The sequence below is a fragment of the Leptosomus discolor genome, chromosome 12, assembly GCF_034619465.1.
Source record: "Leptosomus discolor isolate bLepDis1 chromosome 12, bLepDis1.hap2, whole genome shotgun sequence".
In the NCBI taxonomy this organism is placed as follows: Eukaryota; Metazoa; Chordata; class Aves; order Leptosomiformes; family Leptosomidae; genus Leptosomus; species Leptosomus discolor.
The window spans coordinates 10,210,526-10,227,587 of record NC_141402.1 but is presented as its reverse complement, the minus strand read 5'-3'; the positions used below and the strand labels follow the sequence as shown (position 1 = coordinate 10,227,587).

The 17,062-nt window shown below is 41.1% G+C and overlaps 1 protein-coding gene across 3 annotated transcripts in view; it reads left to right on the top strand.

The window, feature by feature from the left end:
• Positions 1-17,062, top strand: part of LRP5 (LDL receptor related protein 5) — a 174,229-nt gene that overhangs the window by 131,263 nt on the left and 25,904 nt on the right. For all 3 annotated transcript variants that reach the window (XM_086472458.1, XM_086472460.1, XM_086472459.1), the window contains 7 exons: positions 703-992; positions 3,044-3,270; positions 3,584-3,768; positions 6,555-6,878; positions 8,994-9,196; positions 11,520-11,731; positions 13,418-13,608. In XM_086472458.1, the coding sequence (XP_086328584.1) occupies positions 703-992; positions 3,044-3,270; positions 3,584-3,768; positions 6,555-6,878; positions 8,994-9,196; positions 11,520-11,731; positions 13,418-13,608 (1,632 nt within the window). The remainder of the gene's footprint in view (positions 1-702; positions 993-3,043; positions 3,271-3,583; positions 3,769-6,554; positions 6,879-8,993; positions 9,197-11,519; positions 11,732-13,417; positions 13,609-17,062) is intronic.

The following is a 17,062-nucleotide window of genomic DNA, read 5'->3' as shown; positions in this document are numbered from 1 at the left end:
CAGTCTGAAATATGTATGCCTTAAAAAGGGAAAACTTAAAGAAACGTAGTTGAGACTGATCTTGGAGATTTTTTTTTTATGGTAACAGTCTTTAAATACCGAAATCCTTGGTTCCAGCAGATAGGGAAAGGCACTTACTTATCTTTTGGTCCTTACTTTCCCCTCCATGTTCCCTACCCATCTCATCATGGTTGTTCACAGGAAAAAATAAGTGTGTGATTGTGGTGATCTTGTTGGAACTGCTTCTCCTAATGAGTCTTCTCAGATTTAAATTAAACAGCTGGGAAAGAACTGCAGTTGTCCAGCTATATTCTCACTGTTTTGTATCATTGAATGTTTGTAAAACTGGTGGTTTCAAAGAGATACAAAGATGGGGTACTTGGCTAAAAATAACCAGGCTGAACGTGTTGCCCTCAGTGAGGGAATTTAATCTTTGAGGAATCTAAAAGGTTATGTTTGTAGCTGTTATTTGTACTGTAGGAGGGATCAGACCAGCTTCCTAATCCTTGGGTAGAAAGAAGCAGGTTTTAATGTGGGGGTTTTTTTTTAGAATTCCCTGTTGACAACCCATAGTGTTAATTTACTTTGAAAAATTATAGTTACGTTGTGTTTCTGCTCAGCCTCCCCTCCTCCCCTTTCCCACCTACCACCACAGTGCACCAATATCTGTTTTGTTTTGTCTTTTTCTTTTTTTTTTTTAAGGAACTAATTCATGTGCAGAGAACAATGGAGGCTGCAGCCATCTGTGTTTCTTTACACCCCAGGAGACCAGGTGTGCCTGTCCCATTGGCCTTGAGCTGCTGAGTGACATGAAGACTTGCATCATTCCTGAAGCCTTCTTAGTTTTCACAAGCAGGGCAGCAATTCATAGGATTTCCCTTGAAACCAATAATAATGATGTTGCTATTCCTCTTACTGGAGTCAAGGAAGCATCTGCTCTGGATTTTGATGTCTCTGATAACAGAATCTATTGGACTGATGTTAGTTTGAAGGTATTACTGATGTTTGAATTCCCTGACTGTAAAGCCACTGAGCAGTTACTTTGATCTAACAAAGGTCTCTGTTACATGATCTGTCCTGCAGTTGCTAATGTTGTCATTGAACTGCATCCAAGGAGACTCTTGGAGATGAAGACAGTTGCATTGTTGAATGCACAGTTGGGTGACAGGCATCTTCCTGCTTCAAATAAAAGTCCAAAGTGGTGCCTGCTCATACCGAATTCCTGAGTCTTGGATGCTGCCTCTGTTGCATCCATATATGTATCTGTCATGGAAAAGCTGTTTTCATGTCACATACTAGAGTAATTTAACCATTAAGCTTGGCAACCCCCCGAGCTTTCTGTCCTCTTCCAGTTTTGAATTGGAAGGCGATCTTACTCAATGTTAAGATTTCGCAAGTGAACTTGGGATTGGTTACTGTTAATCTGTGGCTCCAGCTTGGCACAGAAAAGGCCAGGGGACTCGTCCAGTCCCCTTCACATTGTGTTAAGCCCCCTCCTGCCCCCAGTTCTGTCTCACTGTGTTCCCCAGGAGTTTGATATCTCCTGTGTCATGTTTGGTTCCCATCCAGGTGCATGCTAGAGTGAGTGTTGTGCTGTTCATCAGTGTTACTCTGCTTTATGAAGTGAATTAAATAATGGTAGAAAATGACAGATTCACTTCACTGGAACTGAATTCCTCTGTTTAGCCTCCTAATAGTTTTTCCAAGAGCAATCAATATGTCTTTGCCAATGTGCCTGAGCTATAATAGGGAAAAGCTCCCTTTTAGTGACTGCAGGGCACATGCAGTTTCCAGAGCCTCTCTGTGAAAACTAATGAGGGTTGTGCTTCAGCGTTCACAGTGCTTCTTGTGGTGGGGATACCTTTCCTCCAGGAACAGTGCCAATGTAATAAATTAGCATACTGCAGACACAGTTACTAAATAAATGTCACGCAAGCACGTGGAGAGCTAGACCTGTAGTCATCTTAACCATTTGTAGAGGAAAATACATTGCTTTAGCTGTGTCAGCTCATAGATCCCAGTCTCCCTCTATGCAGAACGGGAAGACGCTTTACTTGTTTGGGGCCTCCTGAATTACCCAGTCTACTGCATTTTCACATAACTATCAGCATGTGTTTCAGTACATCTGGGTTTTCATTCCCCCAGTCCTCTCACCTCCTGCAGCTTAGCAGCAGGTAGTGTACCTCAGAGCCCATAGTCATCTCCCTTTCATTTGGTGACCGCCACTTTCCTGAGCTCCTCCTGCCTCTGGTTATCTAAGGACTTGTTTTCAAAAACGGATTATCCTTTTTCTGATATGTGAGTTTTACCTGTAAAACGTGATTTCTGATTGTGACATTTACCTTTAAAAATATCAAATGTCTCTTCCACTGATATGTTAATTTATCGAACTATTAACAAACAAATCGCTGACGTACTAGCAGGCGCATAGAATGATTGCTTAGTGGTGGTAACAAGGGTGGGTAATTGTACATTGGTCCTGGGAGTTACCAGTGATATACCTGAGGGTTGTTTCAGTGCTCCGTGTTAGGAGTGGCTTATTTCTATGTACACAGTCCTTGCTCTATGACTTGTTTTGTTGAGTGTGCGTAACTCAAAGGCAGATGGGATCAGCAAACTTGATCTGGGTGACTGATCATGAGAAACAATTTAATTCAGATTTCTCTGAATTGAGATGTGTTTCTGAGATTTAAAACATTACAATGAATTAAGTAACTTAAAAAAAAATTACATGCAAATAGAAGAGAGGGGGAAGGGGCAAGGAAGAATCTGCGGATACATAGTACATTTTGAAAATCATATCCTTTTGAGGTGTTTTGGACTGGTCATCAGAAACCACTAGCTTTCTGAAAATTCAGGTCTTTTTGTCCAATTAATTGTGATGTGGTTTTCAACATCAGAAATTTATTTTTAAAAATGTAACAGTGGCTGGTTTTTTTTTTACTGATGTCTTTTTCTACACTAAACTTAATGATAATTATTCCTTTTTATTGTAGTGGAGTATCTGTAAACACTGTAATATTTTTACACAATTGTTTTCCAGACCATAAGCCGAGCTTTCATGAATGGGAGCTCTGTTGAACATGTGATTGAGTTTGGGCTAGATTATCCTGAGGGAATGGCTGTAGACTGGATGGGAAAGAACCTGTACTGGGCAGATACTGGAACCAATCGCATTGAAGTAGCCCGCCTGGATGGACAGTATAGGCAGGTCCTTGTGTGGAAGGACTTGGACAACCCAAGGTCTCTGGCTCTTGATCCTACCAAAGGGTAAGGGACAGTGTCATTTTTCAAAGCTTTGTGTGTGTATTCTTGTATGTGACAAGTTAATTAGCAGTTTATACAGCTCATTTTCTTCTTGGAAAAGACAATGAACGCTCCACAACCCTATCGTTTACAGTGAAAAATTAAGAATTGTCAACAAATTTTTCTGCCTTTGTCTAAAAAAGGAGTACTGTAATACTGCACATAACCACATGAGTTATTCCTTTTTCTTTTTTAAGGAACTGAAAATAAATTTAGAAAAATCCAAGCACAGTCTTACCCAGCTGATATACTCTTTTTGTTCCACTTCTCATTGCAGATACATGTACTGGACTGAATGGGGAGGTAAACCTAGGATTGTTCGTGCATATATGGATGGAACAAACAGCATCACTTTGGTGGATAAAGTGGGTCGTGCCAATGACCTCACTATTGATTATGCAGACCAAAGGCTATATTGGACTGACTTAGACACAAGCATGATTGAGTCATCAAATATGCTAGGTGATCTAGTGTTATATTACACCAGCCAGTACCGAAAACTGCAGTGACCATAGTAAAGCAATTGAGTAATGTGAAATTGGAATAATATAACTGATATTAAATCTGCATCTATATTTTTCTTACGAGATGAAATGGAGAGTTAAATGTTTAAGGAGATTGGAAAAGCTTCCTAAATTAATAACCTTATGTTGGTTTATAATGATGGTGAGATGTGATGTCATTTCTCTGTGTTGATATGAAACTGCCTGTTTTACTGAAAATTATGACCTCTGTGTTTCTTGAAGTGAGGGCAACTCACGGGTTCTCTGCAAACCACCTCTGAGTTTTCAGTCCGGACACTAGTTTTCTGTTAACTAATATCTGTTGCCGGCTTCAAACTAGTTGAATTAGTTCAAAACCAAGATACTACTTGCATCTCCTGCAGTCTGAGAGGTTGTGCAGCTACTTCTGCAGTGTATCTTAACATGTTTTGTACACAACTTTACACATTCTCATATCTTCCATTGGAATTTCATTTATACATCCAAGGAGTGCGCTAAGACTTACTAAACTTTCACATTGACATGATAACTAACTGGGTAAAAGAAGGGAGTTTTGTTTTCTGCAGCTGACCTAGAGCTTTTGTGTCATCCAGATGTTTTGTAAATATTAAATGATCTTCAGGATTTTAGTTGAGGCAGATATTAATTCCTTTTTGAGAAAACAGAGTTGATATAAGTTTCCAAATGCCACACAGTGAATCAATGATAGGATCAGAAATGCAATCCAGAAGTTCCTGACCTGCCATCCTATCCCTGTTCCATTTCCAAGGAGAGGCCTTTGTGAGATAGGAATTAATGCCTCTGGGATCCCAATGTGAAAATCAAAGTTTTATGTGGCAGAGCATACGGTATTTAAACAAACCCATACAGGATTGTTACAGCAATTCTCTGATTGGTGATATATATAATTTCCCTGCAACTCCTTTTTCTTTTTTAATCTATGAGAACCTACCATTAAAGTGAGATTTTTTTTTTTTTAAGGGTTACTGTGTGTGCGTATCTTCAGAGTATAGAGAATCTGCTAAGCTCAGGAAAACAGAATGAGTGATGCAGTTTTGGATTCTAAGGCTATGGCTGATTTTGCATTTCTTCTCCTTGTTGCTGTGTGATGACAACTACTGAATGGATGTTACTGTTTAGAAATTGAAGGAAGATTGTTTCTTTATCTGGAGTTGTTTGTTGTCTATGCAGCATGCATGATCTATCAAAGCTCTCACTAAGCCTCTGGTTTGTACTTAGAGAAACAAAACAGCCAGAGGCAAGCTTGAACTAGAAACTGTGACATTGAGAAGAAACACAATATTGAAATAATCTGTGGTAAATGAAACAGGTTCTAAAGCTGAACCTCCTCTTAACATTTACTTGTGGTGAGAAAGTAGAACGATGAACGTTGAAGCTTACAGTGCTGTATGATGCAGATTTATTCATAGTTTGCAGGTTATAAAGACTCAGGTAGACTTCTAGCAAGTGGGCTCATCGGTTAAGGAAATGTTAGACTTGGCCTGCTTTGTGCAGTGCTGGTCTCAGTGTCAGGAGAGACCCGAATGTGTGTGGCTGGTAGAAACGTCTACCCACCAGCAATGAATAAAGCACTTTCAAGTGTCTCAGCTTAATCCTGGGCATTATAAACATCACCCAGCAGGAAAAAGTCACTCTTTTGGGAGATTTTCCTTCATCTACTGACTATCAAAATTCAGTTAGACAGCTTATCTGCTTCTCTCAAAGTAGCTGATCCCCTGAATTCATCACTGTGGACCAGAATTGTTCTGAGAGGTACCCAAGTGTGCAGGATGTCTGTGCCCCTAACTTGGGCACTTTACATGCCTAAAAGTAGTTGGGAAGGTTGCCTCTGTGTTTAGTTCTGGTGGTTTATAGGGAAAAGGCTTCATGTTCTAGTTTTTGGATTTTTCGTTCCTTCTCCAGTCTTGGCCAAATGGGAGAGGGCATGGTAGAAAGTAGGGCAGGGGGAAGAGAAATTCAATGTTCTATAGAACCTGGCATGGGACGTTTGTTTGAGGCAGGAGGAGATTATGCTAATGAAGGCTACATCTTCATTTGATGTGAAGTGGCAGAGATTCATGGAGGTTCATGCTTGAAAATGCTTAGGAAGGTGATTTATAGTAAGACTTTGTAATAACGCATCTCTGTCAGAGGCCATCTAATGCTCTAGAATGTGTTAAAGCTGTTGTGAATGTTGCTGAACCCCTGAGTGTGGGAGTACTGGGATTTCTGCCAAACAATTGGTTTCCTAATCCCTTGGGGTAGCTGTATGTTAAAGTGCACTGCAAAAGATTTGTGTTCCTTGAGTGAAACACCGTAATTTCTCAAAGCTGCTTCTCTGTGAATCTCAAGTTTGTTGTATGTTGTTGTATTTGGACATATCAATTGGGTTTTTTATTGGCCTAAGTGATTCCTGGAAGTGATATTATTCTTGAACATGTTTTCCAGTATCTATTTAGGATGATAAGCATGAGACATACAGAGTAGTAGTTATTTAAATGATAATACACTGGCACAGTTTGAAGTTGCTCTATAGGCAAGGAGATGTCAGTATAAGGTTTTTGAATGCAAGTGTTTCAGTTATCTCTTGAGTAGATAGTGCTTAATGATGAATCTCATGATGCTGACTTGAGAAAAGAGGTTTTATTTTAAAAAGGGAAGAAAAAAATTTTCCTTGATGCCAGTCACACTCTTCATTTCATGACTTGGGAATTTTCCTTTAGTTGATTATCCTTATTTTTGCAGGACAAGAACGAGAAATCATAGCAGATGATCTACCTCATCCATTTGGATTAACTCAATACAGTGACTACATCTACTGGACAGACTGGAATCTTCATAGCATAGAAAGAGCAGACAAGACCAGTGGGAAGAACAGGACTCTTATTCAGGGCCATCTGGATTTTGTGATGGATATATTGGTCTTCCATTCTTCCCGTCAGGATGGCTTAAATGATTGTGTGCAAAATAATGGCCATTGTGGTCACCTGTGCCTTGCAATACCCAATGGATTTAGGTGTGGCTGTGCTGCTCATTATACCTTGGATCCCAACAGCAGGAACTGTAGTTGTAAGCCTTTTTGTTTGGTACTATATTCTTCAGTGCTTGTGGCTCCCAGGTGCTTGTGATCCTTTTCAGTATAAGAAGGGAAGGGATATCACAAGTCCTTTTCAAAGGTTCTGGCTTTAAAGTGATCTTTAAATATGAGGACAGAGTATGGAGTTTTATATCCATTTTTGTGACATGAGTTGGGGCTCAAGATTTGTATTTCAAATCTTAAAAATAACAGCGCTGTCAAGACTGGTCTTTCTTGTTTTACTAGAAGTGCTTTCTAAGTGATTCAGTTGTGTGACTGAAGCTTTCCCAGTCCTTACCTGAGTGTGTAGGTGGGTGGAAGAGACATTCTAAACAAAAAATGTCATTTTTTCTTAAGGGTTTAATAAAGTCAGCAAAAATAAAATCCAATAAAACAGCCTCCTAAGTAGTCTGCACAACATGCCCATGCACTTGAAATTCCTATGTTTGTTTTCCCCCTGTGTGTGGTATTATGAGCCTGCCAGTTCACTAGTTGTCCAATAAGAGTTTAAGTCTCTAGTAAAAATTGCAGATGAATAGAAAATGGACTGTTGACTTAAAAAAAATAAACCAGCAGAGCTTCAGGCATCCTGGCACAGTAGGAAATTTTGACTGGATGAAAGGAAGGGTTTATGAAAGGCAGGTCCTGCTTGACTAACCGATCTTCTTCTATGACAAGGTGGTGTGCTTAATGGGTGAGGGAAAGGCTGTGGGTGTTGTTTACCTGGACTTTAGTAAACCCTTTAGCACCATTTCCCACAGCATTCTGCTGGAGAAACTGGCTGCTCACAGCTTAGACTGGCTGGTCGGGCCCAAACAGGGGTTGGGAATGGAGTTCAATCCAGTTGGCGGCCGGTCACAAGTGGTGTTCCCCAGGGCTCAGTGCCGGGGCCAGTTCTGTTTAATATCTTTATCGATGATCTGGACAAGGGGAGGGGATCAAGTGCACCCTCAGTGAGTTTGCAGACACCACCAAGCTGGGTGGGAGTGTTGATCTGCTCGAGGGCAGGAAGGCTCTGCAGAGGGATCAGGACGGGCTGGACCGATGGGCTGAGGCCAATTGCCAGGTCCTGCCCTTGGGTCACAACAACCCCAGCAGCGCTACAGGCTGGGGGAGGAGTGGCTGGAGAGCTGCCGGGAAGAGAGCGACCTGGGGGTGCTGGTTGACAGCTGGCTGAACATGAGCTGTCAGTGTGCCAGGTGGGCAAGAAGGCCAACAGCATCCTGGCCCGTATCAGCAATGGTGTGGCCAGCGGGAGCCAGGGAGGTGATCGTGCCCCCGTACCGGGCACTGATGAGGTCACACCTCGAATGCTGGGTCCCGTTTTGGGCCCTTCACTGCAAGACAGACATCGAAGTGCTGGAGCATGTTCAGAGAAGGGCAGCGAAGCTGGTGAAGGGTCTGGAGCACAAGTCCTGTGAGAAGCGGCTGAGGTTGTTCAGCCTGGAGAAGAGAAGGCTGAGGGGAGACATTATTGCTCTCTACAGCTGCCTGAAAGGGGGATGTAGCGAGGTGGGGGTCAGTCTCTGCTCCCTAGTAACGTATGACAGGACAAGAGGAAATGGCCTCAAATTGCAGCAGGGGAGGTTTGGATTGGCCATAAGGAAAAATTTTTCATTGAAAGAAGAGGCTTGGAACAGGCTGCCCAGGGAAGTGGTGGAGTCACCACCCGTGGAGGTATTTAAAAGAAGTGTAGGGACATGGTTCAGTGGTAGACTTGGCAGTGCTGGGTTAATGGTTGGACTCATCAGTCTTAAAGGTCTTTTCCAACCTAAACAATTCTATGATTCTGTGATAATATAGGAAAACCTGTGATTGCAAATTGCTCACTGTCACTGATGTTACTTAAATTCCACATGGGAAACATTATTATTTTGTAATATGAAAAGGAAATACCTTCTGGGTGAGGGTTAGCAGATTTACCCTCCAGAAGTACATAAAGAAAGATTTTCAACTCAGTAGCAAAAATCTCCAATTATGAATTACCTTAGTTTTCATTGAGAATATAATTGTCTGTCTGAGATTTTGTCCTAAGTATTCTTTGTCTTCTGTGTGGGTGTATTTTTGACTGTGCATTTTCTTGTACATTCTGTTTTGGTTTGTTTCAGCCCCTGCCAGCTTCCTGTTGTTTAGCCAGAAATCTGCAATTAGCCGGATGATACCAGATGACCAGCAAAGTCCAGATATCATCCTGCCTATGCATGGTCTGAGGAACGTCAAGGCTATTGATTATGACCCCTTAGATAAATTGATCTACTGGGTGGATGGACGTCAGAATATTATAAAAAGAGCCAAAGATGATGGCACTCAGGCAAGTTTACATGAAGTGTATAGTTTTGTGTCGGTCTTTTCGTATGCTTTATGCTTGACTTCCCCCATCCATCACCTGCACCAGGGAATCGTCAATTTAAACTTTACTCTTGCCAGCACTTATTCATGTATTTTCTATTTATATGTGAAAATTACTGAAGGCTTTTAAGATTGTGATTTTCATTTATACACAAAGAAGCATGACAGAGTATAGTACATCATATGTCTCTGAAACTATAAGCCTTGAATCGCAGTCTTTAGTTAAGGATGGGTGCTGAAGTAAGACAGACTCACTATTTATACTCTAAAATCAATATTGTGCACGCCAATTGTGTGATAATATTGTCATCATTGTAAAGCTCTCTCAAAATGAAAGCTCTCAGCTATCCAAGCTGTAGTTAAACCCTGAGTGAATGTAGAGTTGATTGCTGTGCCAGATAGGAATAGGCTCATCCACATACTTAGCTGTTTTACTGAGTTGGGGACATTACTCTTTCGTGCTAGTTATTCACACAACAGTGGAAAGAAGTGTATTGTTCTCCCAGGCAGTGTTACATGTTAAAACATAGCTTAATTCCCAGATCAAGATAACAGATTCTTTTAAAGCTGTGGTTTGAATAGGAATATAAAACAAAATGGAGAATGGGCAAGTCATGTTTTCCTAGTTCTTGGGCAGTCACATGTAAACCATATGACATGGTAAAAGTGGAAATGGACTGGTCTCCTCATGCATCTAGGGACTTAAGGTTTTATGGTTTCCTTTAAAGGAAGAGGTGACAATTTTAATCTTTTGGCTTTTTTTTTTAAGACTGGGAGGAGGTATGTTGGGGTGAGCAGCTAGCTGGGTTGTGGATTAGTTTTGAAGAAGTTGCTTTTTGGGATTATGCTAGGTGCTAATTGTTGTAGTCTAGCTTCTCTTTGGTACTTGCTAGGTGCAAATTGCAATGGAGATTCATTTGCTCTGCGTTTTCCTCTACCTTGGTCACACAGCTTTGAAGACGCAGATCCCCTGCAAATTTTGACTTTCCAATTTTCACGAACTATATTCACTTTAATTTTGCTAAGTCGTGCTGTTTTCAGATAATGCATATGAATTTCATACCCGGGTAATGTTACCTTTGATTTCAGGAAAAGAATGATTTTTTTTATTATTATTTCTAGGCACACTGTCAAGACAAAATAGAGATAAAGCTTTATATTAAAAAAAGCCTGTATATCACTATGCAGAACTTGGAGGCTTAAAACCAAATTGTGGAAATAGAACTTTCACAAATAGTGCTGTGTTGGGTTAATTCATTTGACTTAAGCTAAGCACGGAATGGTGTCTTTGGCTTTCTTGATCCATATGAACTTTTCCTGGTCCTGTTCTTGTGTTTGGATTGGGAGCGCTGCATTAGGACACTGAGGGAAGCTACCACCTTCCCCTCACCATTACTGTGTCACCAGAAGCAGTCACCTTTGAAGGTTACTTTGATGTTGGGAGTCCTGCCAGCAGTATTACTATCCCAATGGCACTGGGATTCGCTGTACCCTAGTTAAGCCTCCGGAATGTTAAACAAACAAAGAAATTGCTTCCCTTTAGGGATTTTTTCATATACTCTACTGCTCTTCACACAAATAAAGTGTTGAAGTCTATGTTAGTATTCAACACAGAGTTAAAAGTGTGGTAAATAGTATGTCAGTTAGATTGGGAGGAGTTGAGGGTAATGATTGCAGGAACTTGGCAATAATGTCAAGTTTTGTAAGGTCCGTCATAAAGACATGAGGATGAAAGCAAGGTAGCATTGTTAGTATGGGTGTGAGGCAGAGCTGTAGCCTTTTGACATGTGAGCAAACAGAACCAAGTTTCATTAAAAGATTTTAGTTTTTAAGAGAAGGCAGGACTTAAAGAAAATCAGTATCTACTACACTATAAATAATAAAGGCGACTTTGGCAAGAGATAGAGATTTGTTCAGCTGACTGGCCAGAAGGCTGCTTTGTTTCTTGCATAGCTTCGTTCAAGATTGTTCCATGCATAAACATTCACTATTGTTTTCTTACATCTCCTGCTAATTAAGTCTACTTACAGGAGGCCCCACAACTGTTTTCTGGGGAGTTTTGCATAATCTTACAGGTTTTGTCCAGATGTTTTTTCTCCAATCCACAGTTTGATTCAAATCGGGTTTTGTTAAGCTTTATTGCATTTCCTGTATTTGTTGTTTCCTTGTGGGAGGTTTTAGGTGTTGCTGGACCATCAGGTGGGTAAACCGTGCTTTCTGTGCAATCCGTGTTGTTCAATCAATAATCAGAATAATTACTGGAATTCCCCTATGTTCTCCTGCAGCCTTTCACTGTGATGAGTACTCCAAACCAAAGCCAGAACCCAGAGAAGCAGCCACATGACCTCAGCATCGATATATACAGCCATACCTTGTACTGGACCTGTGAGGCCACAAATTCAGTCAATGTCCACAGGCTGAATGGCGAGTCCATTGGGATGGTGCTGCGGGCGGATCACGACAAGCCCAGAGCCATTGTAGTGAACGCAGAGCGAGGGTGAGATTCCTTTCTGCATCTTGTCCAGGGTGCTCTTGGATGTATCTCAGCTGTGTGCGTGAATCTCGTGTTGCATCTGCATGTTTTAAAAAGGAGAACTTTGCGTATTTAATTGTTCAGCATGTAGCTGACTGCTTGCCCAGTTCTGGCTTCCAGCTTTCTTTTCCTGTTCTCTCCTTGCTGCCTCCTCTGGTGTGCCGACTTAGGCCTTCACACAGCCTTGTGGTTGGTTATAGTGAGGAACTAACCCAAGTGGGGAAAGCAAAGCAAAACCACCTTATTCGGTTCCCTGCCACCTAATAGGAAAAACAGGAGAGTTAACACTGTGTTTATATCAGCTGGGGATCTGGGTCAGAAACATTTGGTCATCATAAAACAAAGGTTTCCAGGGAAAAAAAAAGGTACATGTACCTCTCATTATGATATAACTGTTTGTGCTAATGTAATAGTATGAAGTTAAGCAAACAAACCAACCACTGCTGTTCTATACATTTTTAAGTTAGTTTTGCCTTGATATGTATCTCAAAAACTTCTGAAATTAGTTAAAACTGGTAGGATGCACTAAAGTGATTTTCCCGTAGAAAGAAAATATGTTGTTTTGTAGCAGAGCAGTTTTGGTTAGATTCAGCAGACCCCATCCCCACTTCAGGTGGTTAGTAGCTTCATTCTTAGAGGTCAAAGATGGTCCTTTACTGTCCTCTTTTATAAGTTAGATGCTTAAATCTCAGTTTACTACTAAATGGCTTACCTTGTGCTTGACAGATGTTGAAGGACTATTTCGTATCTGTATGGATGCAGTAGTACCCAAAGACTCTATCTGTAGCATTTACAGGATTGGTATTTTATACAATACCCAGTGTACTCTGCACGGTTCAAAAGCTGGTGTGGGGAAAGGGAGATTAGAGGAAAGATTCTAATCTTATTGGGACTAAGTCACTTGGACATAGATTGTATTTATAAAAGCTTATCTGCTTTCTCCATTAAAATGGGAGTTTGGTTTTGTTGATCTCTAAAACTCAACTTTCCTAGTCAGGTTTTCAAATGATGTAAAGATAAGTCTGTTTATAGATTAAAGGAGGAAAGAATGGGGTAGAGGCTATGCTTCACACTGTGACTACCTGGGAGAGCCAGATGAGTGATCTGTGTACTGAACTCCTGCCTTAGTTCCAGAGGTCCTTCCCTCCACCTCTCCCTTGGCTGCACATTGTGACTGCTGTCTCCCCTCCTTGTGCCATCCCAAAAGGCTATGCAGCAATGCAGCCCACTGCACTGGGGACTTGGCCCATGTTATCCACCGCTGAAAAAATATTGGGCCTTTCCCTGAGGGAGCTCTCCGTTCATCATGTGGGTGCACAAGCCTTTTTTTCCCTTTGCAGGGGGAAGGCAGAGACTGCTTCTGTTTGCAGCTGAACTGGCTTAGGCAGATGGAAAGCATTCATGGAACTAAGACATCAGGAACATGCCATCCTCGGGTGTTCTGCCTCCTGTGATCTTTATCTCTGTGCCAGTTAGCAAATGCTTGGGATTTTGCAGCTGAAAGATCCGGGATCTTTGCAGCTGGGAACAACAGTCACAGCAGTCATCCCTGTGTAAACCATGCCCACTTACAACGTAGAACCCGCGTCCGAAAGTGAGTTGCTTCCCTTCTGGACCTCTCAGTTAAGCGGCTGGTGTCTTTGTTCTCAGGTACATGTACTTCACCAACATGCAAGAGCGAGCTCCCAAGATTGAGCGTGCAGCCCTGGATGGCACAGAGAGAGAAGTGCTTTTTACAACGGGGTTGATCCGACCAGTAGCACTGGTGATTGACAACAAACTTGGAAAGCTTTTCTGGGTGGATGCAGATCTGAAGCGCATTGAAAGCTGTGACTTGTCAGGTATGTGGTATGCAGTTAAACACTTGGAGCAGACTGTGGGTATGTGCAGGACATCATTCTGTCTTTGATGCTGACCCCAGTAACTTCTGTCTCCACAGTTGCCAGTTCTGTGTAGGCAGTCACAGATAACAATTGCTGGTGGGCTCCCATCTTTGATGTGACTGGAATAAATAGGTCTGTAATGATTGCCACCCTCCAAGACAGCCATTTGACTTTCGATATGTTCTGGAAGCAACTCTTGCAAGATCAGATTTAAATAGGTGTCACCAGTCATGGAATCCCTAAGTCACCTCCCCCGTGCCTTTTGTTTTTTCCTTATGGCTTGAAAAGTTTGCATAACTCTTCAATTTTTCTTTCTCTGGAGTTTACAGCTTAGTAAATCAAGGTAGCTTGAAAAACAAACAGAAGGAAGGGGCATGGCTTTCTTCTAAGATGGATGATAAGGCAGCTCGTCTGGAACACCAGTGTTGCAAAACAGTGGAGAGATGTCAACTCATTGCAGTTTTCCTGTATTAGTAAAGTAAAGCATTACTCCACGTCCATAGCAGTAGCACTGCGTGGACCTTAGAGATCGCTGTTCATCATTGACTTGTAAAAGCACCTGATAGTGCTGAAGAAGTGGAGAAATTGGCCCACTTGTCTGGGGAGCAGTCTAGCACAGAGTATCCAATGGCTCTGCTTTCTGACTTGTGATTAATTCTGTCATCATCATCCATGTGTCAAGAAATAAAACTCAAAGGAAGTGCAGAGGGAAGTGAACTAGTGTGAGGGAGTAGAAGCTGGGCTGTTCTGGTGATTGTCATCTGCCAGAAAAGGATGATTCTCCAAATTTTGGTGGCTCTTCTCTTCTTGCCATGTAGTCACATTGTTCCATTGTGCTGTAGTGAAGCTGAACTAAAACAGGAGAAAATTGTTCACTTTTTTGCAAGGACTTTTGAGCACCGAAAACTGACTCAGGGTCAGACTCTGGTCTTGTCTGCCAGAAAGGGGATAAAAACATGGAGCTGGAAAGGTAAAGCAGCCCATGTCTTTCATCAGTTATCAAGGTGGATAAAGAGAAGAAGATAGGAGGGAGACAAGACTTGACCTATGAAACAACCCGTGTTTGAGAAGAAAAAGTTGGCAGAGTGGGACATGTAACACAAAACACATCAGAGATACTGAGAGCATTTTTCCCAGTGATGAAAGGAGAAGTGCTGTAGGAGGAAATCCAAAGGTAAAATGACAAGGTGGAAAAGCTTCCTATCAGGCAGATATTGTGGCTGAAGTCATATCCACCAATGCAAGAGAGAGAGAAGAGGCATCAAAGAAGATATGTGGAAATCACATGGTTTGGGAGAGGAGGAATCTACCGGGAAGAAGTTAATGAATGGAGAAGGGAGGACGGGATCAAGAACTAGTGCTGCTACTGATAAAAAGGTGGCACCCGTGTAATAGCAAACGGTATTACTTAATGAAGCTGTAGGATACGGTGGACCTCACGATGCCTAGGTCTTCTTGTATGTACAGAAGCGTCCCTTTTTCCCTCTTGATTTAGCATGAATGCAAGATTGAGTCACAGCTAGCAGATGGGGGTGGGCAGGGGGCAGGGGCTTTTTGCCTGTCATGTTACAGGTTGGAAGATGGACTGTGTCCTTGCATAATACAGCATAAAATGCGGAGGATTCTGTTTATTATTGTTTTAGATATAAGTCTAGAATGCATAAGACCTGACAACAGGACTTAGGTAAACAGATACATGAATAAATCAGGAGCTGGGCCATCACATGCCGGTAGTTGTGTCCTGTGATTCCAGCTTCCTTTGTATGCATTCGTCTTTTTGTGACATTAAAACTGCATGTAAGCATGTGTTTACATACTGTATCTATACTTTAATCCAATTCTTTGGATCTTTTTACAGGGAAAACAAAACTTTTTCTGGTTAATATTGAACCAAAGCTTTTAATGCATGTTTATTTGATAGGGTCACAGCTGAAAAATGAAACCCTATAGGTAAGAAAAACGCAGGGGAAAGCTGCAGGATTAAAAGAAAACAATGTTTATGAGCTAGAGGATATGTATCCTGTAGCCAGAAAACTATGGTTGTATTTGATCCAGCTGAGCTGACTATAATTTGATTCACTGAGCTGTTGATTTTTTAAATGAGTTAACAGCATATTTTTATTTTAAAGTATTTTGCAGTCTTGCATCACAACTTCAGAAGAAATTTGATGGCCAAAGTTATGTTGGCTTTAATTAGTTCCTCTAGAAAGCATTTACTGGGTAAAACACTTTAAGATGACCATATATTAGCAAAAGGATTTTAGCGTAAACAGAGGCTGCTGAATGAATTGGACTTGTGTATAGCATCCTTCGTGCCGGTTAGACTGGTCTGGACAGCCTTATTCCCTTGTAGACTTGGGGAGGTTATGTGGTTGTGGAGGTTTCTGAAGCTTGCTCTACAGCCTGGTTAACAGCATCCTGCTAAATCATGGAATAACCTTAGATGTCCAGTGCTTAACTTTCAAAGAGGGATGAAAGAACTATAAACCTGTCTAACAGTTCCTTTACAAAGTTCTTGAATTTTTCAGTTGGAATTGTTGATGCTTTTTAGACATTCATAAACCATTTGCAAATAACATGTCTGCCACACCAGTCAATTAAAAAGTAGTGGTTTCTATTATTGTTGAAGGGACTGGAAAAGCTATAAAATTGCTGTGGTGAAAACATGCTGTTTTCAATTAAGACTTTAAATAGAGGAATTGTGTGTCCTTCCAGCTTGATGGTCTTTACATTTAACTATTGATTTACATCTTGAAAAGACTACATATTTGTTTCATTCTGGGAATCAAAGTATTTAATTAGTGTGGAAATTCAACTTTTCTTTAATTGTAACATGTTTTCTTTTTTCTAACTATATCTGTTGAAAACATGATTTTATTTATTCAGATCAAAATTTTCATTTTGATCCTTCTTTTAAACAGCAATTTAATGGTGTCATCCAGTGCTATAGGTGCCTTTTGCCTCTCCTTTTGAAATTATTCATTAAGAATTTGGACTGTCATTTACTCAAGACCAAATTCAATGTAATTATAGTATAGATTAATCACCTTATCCAGTGATATCTCCAGCAGCTTCCCAAATCGCCAACGTTCAGTTTTTTGCAGATGAGGGAGAAAAAAGATGGTGCTTGATGTACACCCCCAAACCCCATTCAGTGTAGCCTGGTTTAGGCCTGGGTTTGGGAGGCTGTTGAAACAGACTAGGATTCTAGCAGGACTGCTAGCTTGCAGGTGTCACCTGGCACCTCAGGTACTCGTGATTTCAGGATGCCTTCAGGATGCCCTTCAGGAAACCAGCTTGTCGTTTGTTTCTAAATGGATGAGCAGTTTAGTACTTAACAAATCATGAAGGCAGAAGGATTTTTCTTTGTATTGAATTGAAATGAGGCTGTGAGCCTTTCCTATTCTTGTGA